The 20,070-nt window shown below is 40.1% G+C and overlaps 1 protein-coding gene across 1 annotated transcript in view; it reads left to right on the top strand.

Annotated features, from left to right (window-relative positions):
• Positions 1 to 8,074: 8,074 nt before the first annotated feature.
• RPAP3 (RNA polymerase II associated protein 3) overlaps positions 8,075 to 20,070 on the top strand; it is a 40,347-nt gene continuing 28,351 nt past the window's right edge. Inside the window, exons 1-5 of the mRNA XM_025477394.2 lie at positions 8,075 to 8,184; positions 11,252 to 11,431; positions 12,197 to 12,337; positions 15,820 to 15,942; positions 16,749 to 16,876. Of these exons, the coding sequence (XP_025333179.1) occupies positions 11,279 to 11,431; positions 12,197 to 12,337; positions 15,820 to 15,942; positions 16,749 to 16,876 (545 nt within the window). The 5' untranslated portion in view covers positions 8,075 to 8,184; positions 11,252 to 11,278. The remainder of the gene's footprint in view (positions 8,185 to 11,251; positions 11,432 to 12,196; positions 12,338 to 15,819; positions 15,943 to 16,748; positions 16,877 to 20,070) is intronic.

Raw genomic sequence — 20,070 nt, forward strand, 5'->3', positions numbered from 1 at the left:
AATCTAGCGCATCAACAGACTAAAAAAGAAAACTGTATGTCATATCAATAGAAGCAGAGAAAGGCATGACAAAATCCAACACCCATTCATAATGAAAACTTTCAGTAAACTAGGAATAGAAGGAAACTTTCTCAGTTTGATTAAAAATAATCTGCAAAAAACCTGCAGCTAACATACTTAATACTGAGAAACTTGAAGGTTTCCCACTAAAATCAGGTACCAGGCAAAAATGTCCCCTTTCACTACTCTTTTTTTTTTCTTTTAAGATTTTATTTGTTTATTCATGAGAGGCACAGAGAGAGAGAGAGAGAGAGAGAGAGAGAGGCAGAGACACAGGCAGAGGGAGAAGCAGGCTCCATGCAGGGAGCCCGACATGGGACTCGATCCCGGCACTCCAGGATCATGCCCTGGGCTGAAGGCGGTGCTAAACCGCTGAGCCACCCAGGCTGCCCTCACTACTCTTTTTCAACATCAAACTAGAAGTCCTTGCTCATGCAATATGGCAAGAAAAGGAAATAAAAATTATGCATATTGAGAAATATGTCTTTATTCACAGATGACATGATCATCTATGTAGAATATTTATAAGAATCAGTAAAAAAATTCTTCAAAGTAATAATTCAAAGTAATAATTATAACAAGGTTAAAGGATATAAGGTTAATACAGAAAAGTTAGTCTCCTATATACCAGCAGTGAACAAGTGGAATTTGAAATAAAAAACATGATACCATTTATTGCTTAAAATAACCCCCCCAACTGAAATACTTAAGTATAAACCTAATGAAGTATACACAAAATCTTCATGAAGAAAACTAAAAAACTCTGATGAACAAAATATAAAAATAAGTAAATGGAGAGATATTCCATGTTTACATATAGACTCAATATTTGTCAAGGTGTCAATTCTTCCCAACTCTATCCCAATCTAAATCCTAGCAAGTTATTTTATAGATATCAACAAACCATTTCTAAATTTTATATGAGAGGTAAAAGACCCAGAAAAGCCAAAACAATATTGGAGAAGAACAAAGGTGAAGGACTATGCCACCTGACTTCAAAACTCATTATGCAGCTAGCGATAGTAATTAAGACAGTGTGGTGTTGGTGAAAGGAAAGACAAATAGTTCAATGGAATAGAATAGAGAGCCCAGAAATAGATCCACACAAATGTAGTCAATGATTTTGGCAAAGCAGCCAAGGTAATACAACGGAGCTAAGATATTATTTTCAACGAGATTCTGGAATAACCAGACATCCACATGTAAGAAAATCAGTCTAGACACAGGCCTTACACCCTTTACAAAAATTAACTCAAAATGGATCGTAGACCTAAATGTAAAACATAAAACCATAAAAATCCTAGAAGATAACATATGAGAAGACCTAGATGACTTTGGGGATGGTGATGCCTTTTTTGATACAACACCAAACACATGATCCATGAAAGAGAAGCTGAGAAACTATACTTCCTTAAAATTCAAAGTATCTGCTCTGTGAAAAACAACATCAAGAGAATTAGCAGACAAGTCATAGACAAGAAGAAAATACTTGTGAAATACACAATAAAAGACTGTTTCTAAAATATACAAAGAACTCTTAAAACTCAACAAGAAAATGGCTCAATGAAAAAATGGGACCATAACAAACACCTCATCAAAGAAGATATACAGAGGCAAATAAGAATATGAAAAGATGCTCCATAGGGCAGCTTGGGTGGCTCAGCGGTTTATTTATTTGTTTTTTAAAATATTTTATTTATTTATTTATTAATGATAGACATGGGAGGGGGATGGATCCCCTGGCTCAGCGGTTTAGCGCCACCTTCAGCCTGGGGCCTGATCCTGGAGACCAGGGATCCAGTCCCGCATCAGGCTTCCTGCATGGAGCCGGCTTCTCCCTCTGCCTGTGTCTCTGCCCCTCTCTCTCTCTCTCTCTCTCTCTCTCTCTGTCTCTCATGAATAAAGAAATAAAAAAATCTTTAAAAAAAATATGCTCCATATCATATTTCATCAAGGAAATGCAAATTAGAACAATGAGATACCCCTACACAGCTATTAGATGGCCAAAATCTGGAACACTGACAACACTAAATGCTGGTAGAGATGTGAAGCAACAAGAACTCTCACTTATTGCTGGTGAGAATGCAAAATGGACAGTTACATTGGAAGAGAGTTTGGCAGTTTCTTGTAAAACAAAACATACTCTTTGGTGTGCCTGAGTGGGTCAGTCGGTTAAGCATCTGACTCCTGATTTCGGCTCACATCATGATCTCAGGGTTGTGGGATCAAACCCTGTGTCGGGCTCTGTGCTGGGCATAGAGCCTGCTTAAGTTTCTCTTTCTCGCTCTCCCTCTGTCTCTCCTCCCCCTCCTGCTTGGATGCACTTATACGTACCTTCTCTTTCTCTCTTTCTCTCTCTCTAAAAAAAAAAGGAAAAGAAACCAAAAACATACTCTTACCATAAGATCCGGCAATTATTCTCCTTGGTATCTACCCAAAGGATTTGAAAACTTATGCCCCTACAATAACACCTATGTGAATGTTGATAGCAGCTGCATTCATAATTGCCAAAACTTAGGAGCAAACAGGATGTTCTTCAGGAGGTGAATGGATGAACTGTAGTATATCCAGACAATAGAATACTATTCAGAACTAAAAAGAAATGAGTTATAGAGCCAGGAAAAACACCATGGATGAACCTTAAATTTATATTACTAAGTGGGGGGAAAAAGCTAATCTGAGAAGGCTACATATTGTACATACTGGAATATTGGACATATCGGAATATTGTCATATTCCAAGTATATGACATTCTGGAAAAGGCAAACTATGGAAACAATAAAAAAAGATCCGTGGTTTCCAGAGATGCAGGTAGTGGGGAGGGATGAATAGGAAGAGCACAGAGGATTTTTAGGGCAGTGAAAATAATCCGAATGATAGAACAATGATGGATATATAGTTGTTAAAAATTTGTCCGAATGCACTGTACAACACCAAGAGTGAATCCTTAGGTAAACTACGGACTTCGGGTGACTGTGATGTCAATATAAGTTCATCTTTGATACAAAATGGTACTGTTCTGGTGACTGATGTTGATCATGAGGGGGGCTATGTATGTGTGGGGGCAGGAGGTATATGGGCAATCTTGGTACCTTCATCTCAATTTATTGGAAACCTAAAACTTCTTAAAAAATAAAGTCTTAAAGAGTGGAAGGAGCATTGTACATTATAGGGTGAAGTAAATGGAGATTGGTGATCCCCAGCCCTGACAACCAGCCCTCTAACCAACATCCACAGGGAACATAAGGATCCTTCTGTGGTTGTAGACATTGACTAATGTGAACTAAACTAAGAGAGTTCTTACCTGTAAGCAGATTATGTAGGTCACAGATACTAGGAAAATTCCAGGCATGAAGGAACACCTCAGGCGAGTTACAGAGTGCAGATGGATGAAATAGGGCCTCATCTTGCCTTTCCTTAGGGGAGCTCACAGTCAATGAGCAAGATAAGGAGTCAGTAGAACACGGTGGTCACTGGTGCTGGCTCTGAAGTCAGAATGCCCAGGTACCTCACCAAGTTATGGGCGAATTTCTTAATTATTCAAATCAGTTTCCTCAATGGTAAAATGGGGGATAATATTACCATTATGCTGTGAGATAAAGAATATAAAATAATATGTTTATTACTTAAAATAATTCTTACCTATCTCCTTTATTACACAGATTTCATTTTTCTTTTTTTTTATTTTAAAGATTTATTTATTTATTCATGAGAGACACAGACAGAGAGAGAGAGAGAGAGAGAGAGGCAGACATAGGCAGAGGGAGTAGCAGGCTCCTCACAGGGAGCCTGATGCAGGGCTCCATCCTGGATCCCAGGATCATGACCTGAGCCGAAGGCAGGTGGCCAACCACTGAGCTACCTTTTTTTTTTTTTCTTCCAGATTTCATTTTTCACGAAGAAAGGCAGTTCACCTTCCCTGCTATTAACTTTAACCTTCATTTACTGATGCCTAGTACTCGTGCTCCTTATAGCCCTCTGCAGAGGTCTTCTAAGCAGTCATGTGGGAGACAGGAGCCAGAGATGCAGGAGAGAGTTAGCATATCCCAAGGGCTGGGCCTTAGCTTTGTCAAGGAGAGTGGGGCAGGAGTTAATATTTACTATCTTAAGCTGTCCCAAGCTGTGCTAGGTAGGGATTTTACATACATTTTCTCAATCTCTTAGTGATTTTTATCTTTACCACTTTAATTTTACCTAGATCACTAAGGCTTAGACTAAGTCATATTCTCAGTAGCAGAATAGGGTTACAAAATTTAAGCCTTTTCCTCAGACTATAGTGAACCTGGATTTCTAGCAGTATTGCCTCATTCATTTGTTATTCTTTAAAGAATACTTATGAAGGCCTGTGGTAGAAGTTACTGGTTGCCCTTCAATATCTGCTTTCCTCTTATTTTTCCTTGATCATTGAATTCCTAATTTTCAGAAGAGCACATGACTTCCAAGAGTAAATACCTCTCTTGCAGCCAAGAGTGGCCATGTGTCTAAGTTCTGGCCAGTGGTATGGAAAAGGGAGTTCTTAAAAGCCAGAGGGTACCATTATTCCTACTTTGCCCCTTCCTGCTGTCTGGATTGAAGATGAAATAGTGGGAGCGTGAGCATCCATCTTGAGTTACCAGGGAAGCCACGTGCAGAAGATGATGGAGCAGCAAGTAGAAGGTGCCTGGGTCTGACCCTGGAGTGATGATTCCAACCCTGCATGGCTCATATTCAGTCTTCTTTTATTTGAGAGAGAAATATTCTCTCATGTTTAAGGCACTCTTATGCTGGGCTTTATCTTACATGCAATCAAACCTCATACAGTTTGTTAACAGGAAGCCCCAAGGTTCATAAATGTTCTTGCTAAATAAAGCCACTTAGCTAATATTCCCTTTCTTAAGATTCATATTAACTGTCAGAATGTTTCCTTATTTAGTTATTTGAAAGATCTCAACAACTGTTTTGGACATTGACACCATTGACAAAATTAACACTCTTCATCATCATTAATTACAGCATTTAACACTTGTCATAATAAACATTCATATATATTTTCATTATGGAAAGCGATACTTTTTTAAAGAAATGACTATTGAGATTAAAAAAAAATAAATACAACCGAGATAACTGGAGTTTATTCACACTAAGAAATTAATGAAAGAGATGTAAAAAAGGCATAATTTATCAATCTTGGTGAAAACTATTTGAAGGCACATCAACAGAAATGAGGAGGTCTAGGGACGCCTGGGTGGCTCAGTGGTTGAGTGTCTGCCTTCAGTTCAGCTGGTGATCCCTGGGTCCTGGGATCGAGTCCCACATGGGGCTCCCCATTGGGAGCCAGCTTCTCCCTCTGCCTGTGTCTCTGCCTCTCTCTGTGTCTCTCATGAATGAATGAATAAATAAATCATCTTAAAAAAGAAAGAAGTGAGGAGGTCTGTAATCTAGAAAAGAACTTAAGATGGCCCATGTCTGAGCTCACAAGAAAGAAGTCTGTCATTGAGGCACAGTCTTTGTTTTGTTTTTGTGGAACAACACAACCCTCATATTTGGGTAAAACGGCCATCAAGACCATTCCACTAACTCCTTTCACTTTGCTTCTGTACTCACTAGGAAACTATTATGTGACTTGAGAGGGAGACAGAGAAGGGAGGATTCACCCAAGGGCCTAGGAGGTTTTACTAGAGCATCTGGCTGCCCAGTTCTCTCTCAATCTGGAAAAGTTCATTAAAAAGAATACAGCTGCTTTTGTTAAGAACACCCATAAATCAATATCTGCTTTAAAATTATCTATTATTAATTTTAAAACACAAAATAAAAGACACAAAATAATCCTGAAAATTCAGTTATCTAACACAAAACCAAGACTCATTCCATTAGTAAATAAAGACACACTTAATGATTTGACTACCGTAATGTTAAAATACAAAGATACCATATAACTTTACAGTTGGAAAGATGAGCTAATAATGTGCCCTTGTAAGAGAGGACCCAGGATGTTTTTTTCATGGACCATTATCTGGATTAGTGATTCCCAGCCTCAAAGGCACAGCTGTATCTTTGTGTTTTAAAGATCCTGATGCCTGGGCTGCACTAGGCGGGATCTTTGGGGACAAACCTAGAAATCGGTATTTTAAAAAAAGATTTATTTACTTATTTTGAAGAGAGAGAGAGAGAGAAAGCACACAGACGGAGGGGCAGAGGGACAGGGAGGACAGGGAGAGAGAGATTCCCAAACAGACTCCCTGCTGAGCATGAAGCCTGACTGGGCCTCCATCCCAGGACCCCAAGGTCAAGACCTGATCCGAAATCAAGAGCAGGAGGCTAAACCAACTCAGCTGCCCAGGTATCCCTATTTTTTTTTTTTTAAGATTTTATTTATTTATTCATGAGAGACAGAGAGAGAGAGGCAGAGACACACAGGCAGAGGGAGAAGCAGGCTCCATGCCGGGAGCCCCATGTGGGACTCAATCCCAAGACTCCAGGATCAGGCCCTGTGCCGAAGGCAGGTGCCAAACCGCTGAACCACCCAGGGATCCCTCCTATTTTTGTTTTTAATGCTCCGTAGATGATTCCAAAGTTCAGCCAAGGCTGAGACCCACTAAATTGGATTCGGGGGCTTAATGTTTGACATCACCTTCCACCTGACAGGTTTGTCTGCTTCTGTTTGTTTTCGTGGACTGCTGACATTATTTTAGTTTTACAGTCTTAAGAGTTGTCATGAAAATGAAGGAAAACTCACAGGGTTTGCAGAAGCAAGAGGTGTTAAAAGCTTCACATTCTTCCTTCTTTGTAAGCCAGGGCATATCTGAAAGACAGACCTTAATGCTGACACACGTCCTGGAAAGACTCAGAGGTAGATACTCAGAAAAGGAGAGGTTACTTGCAAAGGGGAAAAGAGTCAGACTCGAGAACTGGTTTGCCAAAATACCAGTACTTAAAGGGGGAGAAAAAAACAAAATAAAACAAACAAACAAAAAACCCAACAACCCCACAGGACCCTGCACAGTTGGGTCCCCCGGGGTGGCTCAGCGGTTGAGCCTCTGCCTGCAGCCCAGGGCGTGACCCCAGGGTCCTGGGATCGAGTCCCGCCGCCTGCTTCTCCCTCTGCCTGTGTCTCTGCCTGTCTCCCTGCGTCTCTCATGAATAAATAAATAAATTAAAAAAAAAATAAAAAAAGGCCCTGCACAATTGTCAGAGTTCCAGGATGACACCGTCTGTTCACGGTAGCCAATCAGTGACTTTCTCGGATGCTTATCATGCTTACAAAAGTCGTGACCCCCTAGACACCCGCAAGGCAGGATTCGGGCTAAAATCCGTTTCCAGGGGATCCCGAGTTGATACTCAAGGCGCCACTATTCTGGGAATCAGAACGAGTCACGAGGAGGGCTCTGCAGGGTTGGGCTTGTCACAGCGGAAGCAGTGGAGGCGGAGGATTCGGCGTTAAAACACCTGTCGGGGGATCCCTGGGTGGCGCAGCGGTTTGGCGCCTTTGGCCCAGGGCGCGATCCTGGAGACCCGGGATCGAATCCCACGTCGGGCTCCCAGTGCATGGAGCCTGCTTCTCCCTCTGCCTGTGTCTCTGCCTCTCTCTCTCTCTCTCTGTGACTATCATAAATAAATAAAAATTGAAAAAGAAAAAAAAAGAAAATACCACAGTAAGGGGTTCATTTAGTTCAAAAAAAAAAAACAAAAACAAAACAAAACAAAAAAAAAACAAAACACCTGTCGGGGGCGGCCCGGGGCGGGGCCCAGCGGTTGAGCCTCTGCCCGCAGCCCAGGGCGTGACCCTGGGGACCCGGGATCGAGTCCCGCGTCGGGCTCCCTGCATGCAGCCTGCTTCTCCCTCTGCCTGTGTCTCTGCCTCTCTCTGTGTGTCTCTCATGAATACATAAATAAAATCTTAAAAAAAACAAAACAACAAAACAACACCACCTGCCGGGGCTCCTAATTCCACCCGCGAGGCGAGGCGCACCAAGCCTGACCTTCTGCGCATGCTCCGCCCGGACGCCGGGGGGGCGGGGCGGGGGCGGGACGCAGGGGGCGGGGCGACGGCCCGCGGGGGCTTGTGGGAAAGCCGGGAAGGCGGGGCCGGCGAGCGTGGCTGAGGGCCCGGGGCACCGGCCCTGGGGGCGCTAACGGCCGAGTCAGGTGAGCCGGCGTTGCCGTTATCGCTGGCTGCGGTGGGCGGCGAGGCTTGGGGGCGGCCTGGCGCGGCCGTGGGCCCCCGGGGGAGGCGGGGGGCGAGGGCGGGCGGCTCCCCCGAGGGAGCGTCCCGGAAGGGGCTCGGCCGGCGCGCCCGGGGTGGGCGCTCTGGTCTACCGGCCGCCCCTCCCCTCGGGCCGGCGCGCGGCGCTGCGGTCGCGGACCCTCCCTCCGTGGGGGAGCGCGGGGGGCGGGGGGCGGGGGGCCGGGCCCGCCTCCGCTCGGCGTGGGTGTGCCCTGGAGGCTTCTGGTTCGCTGCGCCCCACTCCGGCTCCGCGTTGTTGTTGTTGTTATTTTATTTATTTATTTATTTATTTATTTATTTATTTATTTATTTATTATTTATTTATTTATTATTTATTTATTTATTTATTTATTTTAAAGACTTTATTTATTTATTCATGAGACACACACACAGAGGCAGAGACACAGGCGGAGGGAGAAGCAGGCTCCATGCAGGGAGCCCGACGCGGGACTCGATCCAGAGTCTCCAGGGTCACGCCCTGGGCCGAAGGCGGCGCCAAACCGCCCTGTTTTGTTGTAGTGACGGACCTATGTGCTCAGACTTGGGCACTGCTTGAAAAGAGGCCCAGATTTAGTGTAGGTTCTAAGGCCAGACAAGGGGTCGGAAGACCTGTCTGCATTTACAGCCATTAGAAAAGTGATTTTTCTTTCTTTTTTCTTTTCTTTTTTTTTTTTTTTTTAAATATTTTATTTATTCATGAGAAACACAGAGACGGGAGAGAGGCAGAGACGCAGGCAGAGGGAGAAGCAGGCCCCACGCAGGGAGCCCGACGTGGGACTCGATCCCGGGGCTCCTTGGGCCAAAGGCAGCGCCCGAACCGCTGAGCCACCCGGGCTGCCCCAAAAGTGATTTTTCTAATCTCGGTTCCCGCATTCCCCTTAAGCGTTGACTCCCCGCTCCCACCTTTTTGGAGGCTTTGCCCCATCCTTCATCCTTTCTCCTCTATCTCCTTCACCTTGATTCTCTTGGCCCTCCCTCCTCCACCGGACTACAGTCAGGAGCAATCTCAGATTGTTAAAGACAGAATTACGCTGATCCCCATATAATCTCATTCACTCAGCAGCTCATTTTATATTTCCATTTGTTTCTTTACATCTCATTAAAATTCTCAATAAATCTTTATATGACTAAATGCAATGCACCCTTATGCCACCTTCGTGTCCATAGGCACTGCTAGCCTCTCTCACCTCGAAGGCTTTCTTGAAAGTTCTCTCCCGGGACCGTACTCTCCCAAGTTTTCCTCCCAGCTCTCTAGATGTTGCTGCCCAGTTTTTCCTGTATTGGCATCTTCTCCCCCGCTGGTTCCTTAAATGGTAGTGTTTTGCAGGCTCCTCTCCCCCGCCGCCCACCCCAACCCAACCCAGGAGTCACAGTGATTAAGCAGGTCCAAATCCATGATTGTAACTTCCACCTTTATGCTACTGACACCTAAATTTATATCTCTACCTTGTGTAACTATCTACCGGATAGGTCATCCTGATGTCCCATAAGGACTCAATTCAACAGATCTCAAACTGAAATATTGTCTGTCTTCGTGTTCTCCAACCCTGAAACCTCTTTTCCTTTCCTTTTTTTTTTATTTTAAAGATTTTTAAAATCTTTTTTTCAGTAAACCACACCCAGCGTGGGGCTCAAACTCTATAACCCCAAGATCAAGAGTGTCGTGTTCCACCAACTGAGCCAGCCAGGCACCCCTCCTCTTTTCCTTTTTTAAGATTTTACTTATTTATTCATGAGGGACACACAGAGAGAGAGAGGCAGAGACACAGGCAGAGGGAGAAGCAGGCTCCATGCAGGGAACCTGACGTGGGACTCCGTCCCAGGTCTCCAGGATCAGGCCCTGGGCTGAAGGCGGTGCTAAACTGCTGGGCCATTGGGGCTACCTCCCTCTTTTTCCTTTTAAAATTGTGATTCTGACTCAAATGACACTGCTGATTTCAACAGGCTCTGAACCTGAAGTCTAGGACACTGGTTAGATACTCTGCTCTCTAGCTGCTCAGTTGAATCAGTAATCAGGTACCTTTTATTTTACCTCTGTGATACTTTTTCATAGCTTTTAGACCCTGGGTCAAACTTGATGGCTTGGCATTTTGAGATCTGTCCCATAGCCACCTCAGCCTTCTCTTCCATTCTCTTTCTTAGTCCTTCAGTCTGCCTGCCCGCCTCTCCATAGTTAATCACTTGGCTGGCTTTTTTGAAACTTAGCTGGTTATAGCACCTCTGGGGACTCTTTTCTTGAACCCACCACCCTATCCACCATCTGCTTTATTCCAGTCCTCTGTGTTCAGTCCCACAGCATGTGTATGTGTCTCCAGCACAGTTGTTTTTAACCAGGAGTTGTTATGCTTCCCAGGTGACATTTGACAATGTCTGGAGACATTTTTGATTGTCACGGTCTTGGGGGGAGAAGGAATATCGCTACTTAGTTGGAAGAGGTCAGGGATGTTGCCAACCATCTTATAATGCATAAGACACATCCTCTACCACAAGGAATTATCTGGCCCCAAGTGTCAATAGCCCCAAGGTTGAGAAACCCTGCCTACCATGATATTTTGTGGCTCAGTACTTCATTATTTTGTTTCCTTCTCCACTAGACTTGGGACCTTGTCTTACTTGTTTTTACAGGGCCTGCCGCTCAGCAGAAGTGCAATAAATTTTGAAAAGGAATAGAGGAGATAATTAAGATTAATTTATAAACTAGAGATGAGCAGAGAGTCTGCTACCATGGGCTACTTGCTAATTTTAGTGATTTCTCTCTCATTGCCTTCCATTCATATTGCATTGCAGTGATGCCCAGACAGGACTGTTTTTCATTTGTTCATTAAGCAAACATTGATTCATTTAAAAAATAATATATTGATGTTTTCTTTCTTCAGCATCACTTTAGGCTCTCCTCTATGCATGTATTGTTGCCATTTATGAAGTGGTAAAAAAAAGTCATTAGTTAAGCTTCAAAAACAAAACATAATTCTGTTTAATTCTTCTTAGAGATTGGTCAGAACTCTGCAGGCCATAATGACTTCGACAAATAAAGCAATTGAATTACAACTACAGGTGAAACAAAATGCAGAAGAATTACAGGACTTTATGAGGGATTTAGAAAACTGGGAAAAAGATATTAAACAGAAGGATATGGAACTAAGAAGACAGAATGGTGTTCCTGAAGAGGTAAATTTCTTAATTAAATCCTACTGTAGCGTCCTGCAAAACTATTTAAAATAAAGAACAGCGTTTTAAAATGTTTTGTGAAAAAACAGAAATTGAAGTGATTGGCTGCCTGTCAACATTTGGAAAAATTCTGCTTTTTAAAGTCTTTGTAAGAACTCTGTTAACTCTATTAAGACATTTTAAGGCGTAGCCAGTACTTATGGAAAGGAAGACCATGTGATAATTCTTAAGGTAAATAAATAGCATCATACAATGTTTAGGGGTGTATATATGTAATACAGATCGTGTATAATTATATATTTAATGATACATTAACATCTAGTATTGGCATAAAATGTAGATTACTTATGTAGGTTCAACCAAATGTTGCCCTAAGACTGCATTTAAAGACGGTAACTTTTTCCTATTGGTGAAGTGGAGGCAGTTCAATTTGCTATGATACTACTGCTTATTGACTGTAGTAATGCTGAAGAGCAGGCAGTTTTGGAAGTTTGAATTTAGGACTGCAAATTAAATGTATAATTAAAATATCTAGCTAATACTTTCCTTGTGACTATATCATATTCAACATTTGTCAAAGAATGAATTAAACTTTTCAAGCATGAATTGTTGTAAGTGAAGATGGTAAATTGGTATTTTTAAGCACTTAAAAAATAAAAAGAACTTTCCTGAAAATGTAATTTAGTGAGAATCTTAAATATTGCTAGTTATAAAAAGTGGTAACAGAGCAGTGCTCAAACATTGTTTATTTTTTCCCATCCCTAGAATTTACCTCCTATCCGAAATGGGAATTTTAGGAAAAAGAAAAAAGGTAAACCTAAAGAGTCTTCTAAAAAAACCAAAGATGAAAACACAAAAAACAGGATAAAATCTTATGATTATGAGGCATGGGCAAAACTTGATGTGGTAAGTTAATCTACTTATGTGTTAGTATTTGAATAAAATTGTCTTGGAGTTAGCTAAGAGTCATGGGTTAAATGAAAAATAATGTAAAGTTCTTACCCTTCTATCTTTCTCTTCTAGATTATTTTACATAAATCCAAATTTAATTATAATGCTTTTCAGTTAATTAGATTATTTTTTCTCCCGTAGCCCCTTTTCAGTGAGTAGTAGCTAAAACAGCCAGGATTCTTTTCTTTTCTTCTTTTTTTTCTTTTTTCTTTTTTTCTCCTTTTTGCAAAAATAGTACATAGAGGTCCAGCGTACTCTTCAGTCAGTTTACCCCTGTGGTTCTGTCTTCCTTAATTATAGTACAGTATCAAAACCAGGACATTGATATGGCACAATTTATGTATAGTTCTCTGCCATTTTATCACATGTAGATTTGAGTAACCACCATTGCATTTAGAATACAAAAATACTGCATCACCACAGAGCTCTCATGTGCTACCCATTTATACTTGCACCTACATCTCTCCTCCTCACCGTCTCTAACCCCTAAGTAGCCAGAATTCGAAGATTGTAAGAACTCCCAGAAAGGAATGACTCTGCCAATATCTTTTTTATAGGCTGAAGAATTTGTTGGATACTGGCTGAAAGGGAATGCCTTTGTGTCTAGTCTTGGGCTGTGGCTGTGGGACAATAAAAGTGGGCCCATCTTGATCCTAAGAAGGTGGGCCTCACCCTTCTAAACCAGGGATAGCCAACGTGTAGAGTGTGCTTCCTATATCCCACACATACACACGGTGTAACTGAAGAATTACCACCAGTACTCTGCCTCATAACCCTCTACATAGTGCTTCCAGCGGCCGTTGTAGCCAGCCTGCAAAAGGGGGTCTGTTGGCCAGCTTCAGTCTAGACTCTGACCCACCTTAAGGTTTGATTTGGACTATATATTCCTGTTTAGTCTTTCTAAAAGTGTTTATTATGCATCGATTCATACAAAAAAGTAAGTGAAGATACATATTCTAAAGCATAACAAGAAAATGAGTATGTGAGCCCACCATCTAACTTAAAGAAAAATTTTCAATTCTGTTGAAGCTACCAGTGTGCTCCTTCCCCATCCCATCTTCTTTCCTTCCCTGTACCCCCAGAGATAACCACTCTTCTGATTTTTATGTTTATTATTTTATTTGCACTTTTATATCTGACATTTTTATTATTTATTTTTTTAAGATTTTATTTATTCAGGACAGATAGGCAGAGACATAGACAGAGGGAGAAAGCAGACTTCCTGCAAAGAGCCCCATGTGAGGCTTGATCGTGGACCTTGGGATCACACCCTGATCTGAAGGCAGACACTCAACTGCTGAGCCACCCAGGCATCCCTATGTTTAACATTTTTATTTGAGGTTGTAATGTATATACAGTACAGTGCTAAAATCTTAAGTGTACAGTTTCTTAAATTTTTGCTCTTGTATATACCTGAGAAACCACCAACCACATCAAGATGTAAGACATTTCTAGCATCCCAGAAGCCTTGCTTCTCAGTTGGTTACCTCCCAAAGGTAGCCACTATGGTGATCTCTAATATTATAGATCAGTTTTGCCAGTTTGGGAATTTTATTTAAATGTATCATACAGTATGCACTCTTTTGTGTTTGGCTTATTTGGGTAATTTTGTCTGAGATTGATCCATATTATCAGTAGCGGTAATTTGTTCTTCTTCATTGCTGATCAGAATTCCATTGTGTGAGTATATCACAATTTGTGTATCCATTTTCCTATTTACATATATTTGGGTTTCCCGTTTGGGGCTATTATGAATAAACCTGCTATGTACATTCTTGTATGTGTCTTTTGATGCATAGAAGTACCTGGGAGGGAATTTGCCAGGTCACTTTATATATACGTTTAGTTTTAGAAGATACTGCTCAATAGTTTTCCAAATTAATTGCATTTTTCTTAATGAAACCGAGGCTAACTGACTCAAGATAGAGGTGGCACTACTAATTAAATAGTTTGCCATCTGCTTCAGTATTGTCCTAATGTAAGAGAGATATGATTTTAGGTCTTGGATTTATTGCTGTGGGAAATGATACTTTCTGAACATAATTTTTTTCTCTGCTGAGTATTATATAGTCTACTTTCACTTTTTTGTGACTTATCCCTCATTATATAGCTTTTCCTTTTCATAAGGTGGTATCTTCTTATAATGCTTTTTCCTGAAAGGAATCATCCTCAGATCATTTCTTAGAGAGGTTCTTCCTACACAGTCATTTACTCATTCAGCAGATACTAATTGAACTCCTGCTTTTGTAACAAATGCCATCATGACCTATTACATTACTTGATGTCATTTTAGTGTATCTATACGAGATGTAGGTGTTTACTTACCATTCCACTCTAGTTCAGATCTGAGCAGCTGCTTTAGTGTTCTGCCGCTGGCAGTGGTCTACACATGCAAGCATAGCAGTATTGGATAATTTTGGCTAGTGGTATTTGAAGAATCTTCATGCCAAAACACATAGCTGAGTTTCACTCTTTCAATGTTCATTCAGTGAAACTGAGCATAGGTTTTATTTTTTAAGTTGTCAATAATTAGTGACAACTAACTGACAAAATAGTATGGTATTTATTAAATGCAAAAAAGATCTTGTTTATATAATTAAAATTTTTGTTTTTAATGAGCTTTAAGGAACTCTTTAATACTTACTGGTTTAAAGTCTTTTACTAAAAACCATTATTTTATCCTATATGAAGAATATGATTAAAAGAATCCTGATGAGGTTTATGAGATGACTTACCATGAAAGGAGTATGTGATCCAAAGGAGATTGAAACTTGTTGGACTAGCATATTATGTATTTTCTTTGGTAGAGTTGGCTGTATTTTGGGAATTCACTGAGAGACAGTATAACATGGTCATTGAGCTCTTCAGAGGAGGCAGATTTGCCTCAGTTCAAATCCGTGACCTTGAGTTAACAAACCTCTGTGTCTTGGTTACTTCCAGTAAAAAACATGGGGAATTACACTTACCTCATAGGCTTTTGTGAGGATTAGGAGTTACTGGGCTTTATAAGCAGTTTTTGATGTTTTAAGAATAAGGAAGAAAAAGGTTTTTATAGAAACCCTTTTTTGTCTATTGGTTGTTTATTACATTAGTTTGGGGTTATTTCCAAACTTCGCTTATGTTCAGCCATAAATACCTTGTTACTAATAGTTTGTGATTTAGGGGTGATTTGTTAACTCTATTGACTTAGCTTACTTCATGAGTCCACAGCTAGATTTTTTAAGTGGTTTGGATCTTGGTTTTCTAAACAAGGGTACATTTTTCTTTCGATATAATCCTAACAATGAGAGGTTATTTGGATTGAAAGCAACCTTAGGCCTTTATGTCCTTAGATCATAACAACCTAAGTTCTATTGAATGTACTTTTTAAAAAATGTTTTCTTTTTTATTTTAATGGTCATGTAATTATGAGCACTGTTCTCCTACTTAAATTTCAGGACAGTATCCTTGATGAGCTTGATAAAGAAGAGAGTACCCATGATTCTGTGTCTCAAGAATCAGAGTCAGAAGAAGATGGGATTCATGTAGATTCACAAAAGGCTCTGGCTCTTAAAGAAAAGGTATTCTTTAGGTTAGCATTAGTTTCCTTCATGTAAGCAGGATATGTAGAAAATCACGTGGATCCAATATTTCTTCAGTGTAGTTTGAGAGGTGTTCATACTTTGAGTTATTAGCTGTGTATCTGTATCTAAAAGCAGTAAAGCTTGTTGATTAGGAATATTTGCTCTGAAACCGGGTTGTAGGGGTTCAGATCCTGTGACAAGTTCTTTTTTTTTTTTCTGACAAGTTCTTTAATTATTTGTTTTTCAGTTTTCTTAACTGTAAAAATAAGATTAGTATTATTACTAAACCTCAATGATGTAAAATGTGTGGACTGTACAGAGTTCTTTTAGGATTTTTTGTAGTCGACTAACTTAAAATCAGTTTGAACCTTGACATGAATATTAAATTCCACTCCTCCATATCACTGGCCATATTTGATTACTTTTTGGAATGTTACTAAACATCCCTCTTCAGAAAGCCTCATTATAAAATTAAATATATTGCTTTACAAAAAGGTGGAACTCTTTTCAGATTAAGCTTCATCTTGATGCCTCTCTTTTGTTACCTTTCTGTGGGTTATTGTTAGTCAGAAGTACATAATGCTAGGTATGTTACTCATTTTCCTACCAGGGCTTTTGGATTGTGCTCATACAATGACTACTGAATTTCAGCATTTGTTGAAAGACCATTTTGCTTAATTCTCTCTTCTTTCCTGTTAACCTTGAACACTTGAGCTAACGAGTTAGAAAGAGATGCATAATATTGAAAGAAAATGGCTCTGCAGTTCTCTGTCATTATATATCTGACTCATATGTTTTTTCAGGGCAATAAATACTTCAAACAAGGAAAATACGATGAAGCAATCGAATGCTATACCAAAGGCATGGATGCTGATCCCTATAATCCTGTGTTGCCAACAAACAGAGCATCAGCATACTTTAGACTGAAAAAGTAAGGGATTCCCATAACGTATGTGACTATTTTATATGTATATGGAGACTGATTTTAAAAAAAAATCTCATATGTCCACACAATGACAGAATATTCAGTGATCAAAAGGCATGAGTTATTAAGCCATGAAAAGTCATGGAGGAACCTTCAGGTGCATATTTCTTTTTTCTCTCTTTGCCTTTTCTTTCTTTCTTCCTTTCCTTTTCCTTTTCCTTTTCCTTTTCCTTTTCCTTTTCCTTTTCCTTTTCCTTTTCCTTTTCCTTTTCCTTTTCCTTTTCTTCTTTCTTTCTTTCTTTCTTTCTTTCTTTCTTTCTTTCTTTCTTTCTTTCTTTCTTTTGTGTTCTTTTTTATTTTCGTAACTAAGCATAGTAAAACATAGAGCCATTGGCTGTCATTAATTTCTTGAACAAAAGGCTATTTGGAAGTATTTTTTATTTTTTTTAAAGATTTTATTTATTCATTCATGAGAGACAGAGAGAGAGAGGCAGAGACACAGGCAGAGGGAGAAGCAGGCTCCATGCAGGGAGCCCGATGTGGGACTTGATCCTTGGGACTCAGGCAGGGGCTCAACGGCTGAGCCACCCAGGCATCCCCTATTTGGAAGTATTAAGGACATAATCTTTGAACAGTCTTTTAAGTGAAATCAGTTTGGCTTTATAAGAATTTACTACATAGCCTGTCTTTTCCCAGTTTTTATCAGAAAGTGGTAAAAACTTGTCCCAGATTCCAGCACTTGCATACAGACTAGCATTTGGGAATCATACATCATAAAAAGATAACTTTCTTCTTTCCTTGAAAATGGGGACGGGATCTTCATATTTTTCCCTCCAAATTTTAATTTAAATTTCAGTTAACATACAGTGTAATATTAGTTTCAGGTGTCGAATTTAGTGATTCATTGCTTACATACAACATTCACTGTTCATCACAAGTGTCCTTAATACCCAACCTGCTTAACCTATCCCCCCACCTACTTCCCCTCCAGTACCCTCAGTTTGTGTCTATATTTAAGGTTCTGCTTCTTGGTTTGTCTCCCCTCCCCCCCGCCCCCTGCCGGCACCATGTTCATTTGTTTTGTTTCTTAAATTCTACATGTGAGTGAAGTCATACAGTATTTGTCCTTCTCTTTCTGATTTCATTTAGCATAATATACTCTAGCTCCACCCATATCGATGCAAATGGCAAGATTTCATTCTTTTTGGTGGCTGAGTAATACTCCATTGCATATATACCACATTTTCTTTATCCATTTATCAGTGGATGGGCATTTGGGCTCTTTCAATAATTTGGCTGTTGTGATAATGCTGCTGTACACATCGGGGTGCTTGTACCCCTTCAAATCAATATTTTTGTTTCTTTTAGGTAAATACCTAGTAGTGCAGTTGCTGGAATGTAGGGTAGTTCTATTTTTCACTTTCTGAGGAACCTCCATATTGTTTTCCAAGGGGGCTATACCAATTTGCATTCCCACAAACAGTGCAAGAGGGTTCTCTTTGCTGCACATTTTCAGCAACACCTGTTATTTCCTGTGTTGCTAATTTTAGCCATTCTGACTGGTGTAAGGTGGTGTCTCATTGCAGTTTTGATTTGTATTTCCCTGACGATGTGTGATGCTGAGCATTTTTTCATGTGTCTGTTGGCCATTTGTATGTTTTCTTTGGAGAAATGTCTTCTCATGTCTTCTGCCCATTTCTTAACTGGATTATTTGGTTTTGGGTGTGGAGTTTGAGAAGTTCTTTTTTTTTTTTTTTTTTTTTAAGATTTTATTTACTTATTCATGAGAGACACATAGAGAGAGAGGCAGAGACATAGGCAGAGGGAGGAGCAGGCTCCATGCAGGGAGCCCCATGTGGGACTCGATCCCAGAACTCCAGGATCACGCCCTGGGCCAAAGGCAGATGCTCAACCGCTGAGCCACCCCGCTGTCCCGGAAGTTCTTAATATATTTTGGATACTAACCCTTAATAAGATATGTCATTTGCAAATATCTTCTTCCATTCTGTGGGTTGCCTTTTAGTTCTGTTGATTGTTTCCTTCGCTGTGCAGAAGCTTTTTATTTTATTTAGGTCTTTCATCCATTTTGATTTTATTTTTGTGTATGGTGTAAGAAAGTGATCCAATTTCATTTTTTTGCATGTTACTGTCCAGTCTTCCAACACCATTTGTTGAAAAGACTCTCTTTTTTTTACATTGGATATTCTTTCTCTCCTGCTTTATCGGTTTAATTGACCATATAGTTGTGGGTTCATTTCTGGGTTTTCTATTCTGTTCCATTGATTTATGTGTCTGTTTTTGTGCCAGTACTATACTGTCTTGATGACTACAACTTTGTAATATAGCTTGAAGTCTGGAATTGTGATGCTCCAGCTTTGCTTTTCTTTTTTCAAGATAGCTTTGGTTCTTCTGGGTCTTTTGTGGTTCCATACAGATTTTAGGATTGTAAGATCTGATGGTATTTTGATAGGGATGCATTAAATGTGTGGATTGCTTTGGGTAGTAGAGACATTTTAGCAATAGCTGTTTTTCAATCTACGAGCAGGAATGTTTTTCCATTTCTTTTGTCCTCTTCAGTTTCTTTCATGAGTGTTCTCTAGTTATCAGAGTACAGATCTTTCATTTCTTGTTTAGGTGTATTGCTGATATCTTATGGGTTTTGGTGCAATTGTAAATGTGGTTAATTCCTTGATTTCTCCTTCTGCTGCTTCATTATTGGTTTATAGAAATGCAGCAAGTTTCTGTACAGTGATTTTGTATCCTGCGGCTTCACTGAATTTGTGTGTCAATTCTAGCAACTTTTTGGTGGAGGCTTTTAGGTGTTCTGTGGAGAGTATCATGTCATCTGCAGGAGTGGCTGATTTGAATGCCTTTTATTTCTTTTTTGTCGTCGATTATTGAGGCTAGGACTTGTAGTACTATGTAAAGTGGTGAGAGTGGACATCGCTCACTTCTTCTTGACTGTAGGGGAAAATCTGTTTTTCCCCCTTGAGGATGATGTCAGCTGTGGGTTTTCATGTATGTCCTTTGTGATTTTGAGGTATGTTTCCTCTATTCCTATTTTATTGAGGATTTTTTTTATTGAGGATTTTTATCATGAATTGATTTTGTACTTTGTCAGATGTTTTTTTCTGCACCTATTGAGAGGATCTTATCTTTTTTTTTTATTAATGTGATGTATCACATTGATTGATTTGCAT

The sequence above is a fragment of the Canis lupus genome, chromosome 27 (assembly GCF_003254725.2).
Source record: "Canis lupus dingo isolate Sandy chromosome 27, ASM325472v2, whole genome shotgun sequence".
Classification (NCBI taxonomy): domain Eukaryota; kingdom Metazoa; phylum Chordata; class Mammalia; order Carnivora; family Canidae; genus Canis; species Canis lupus.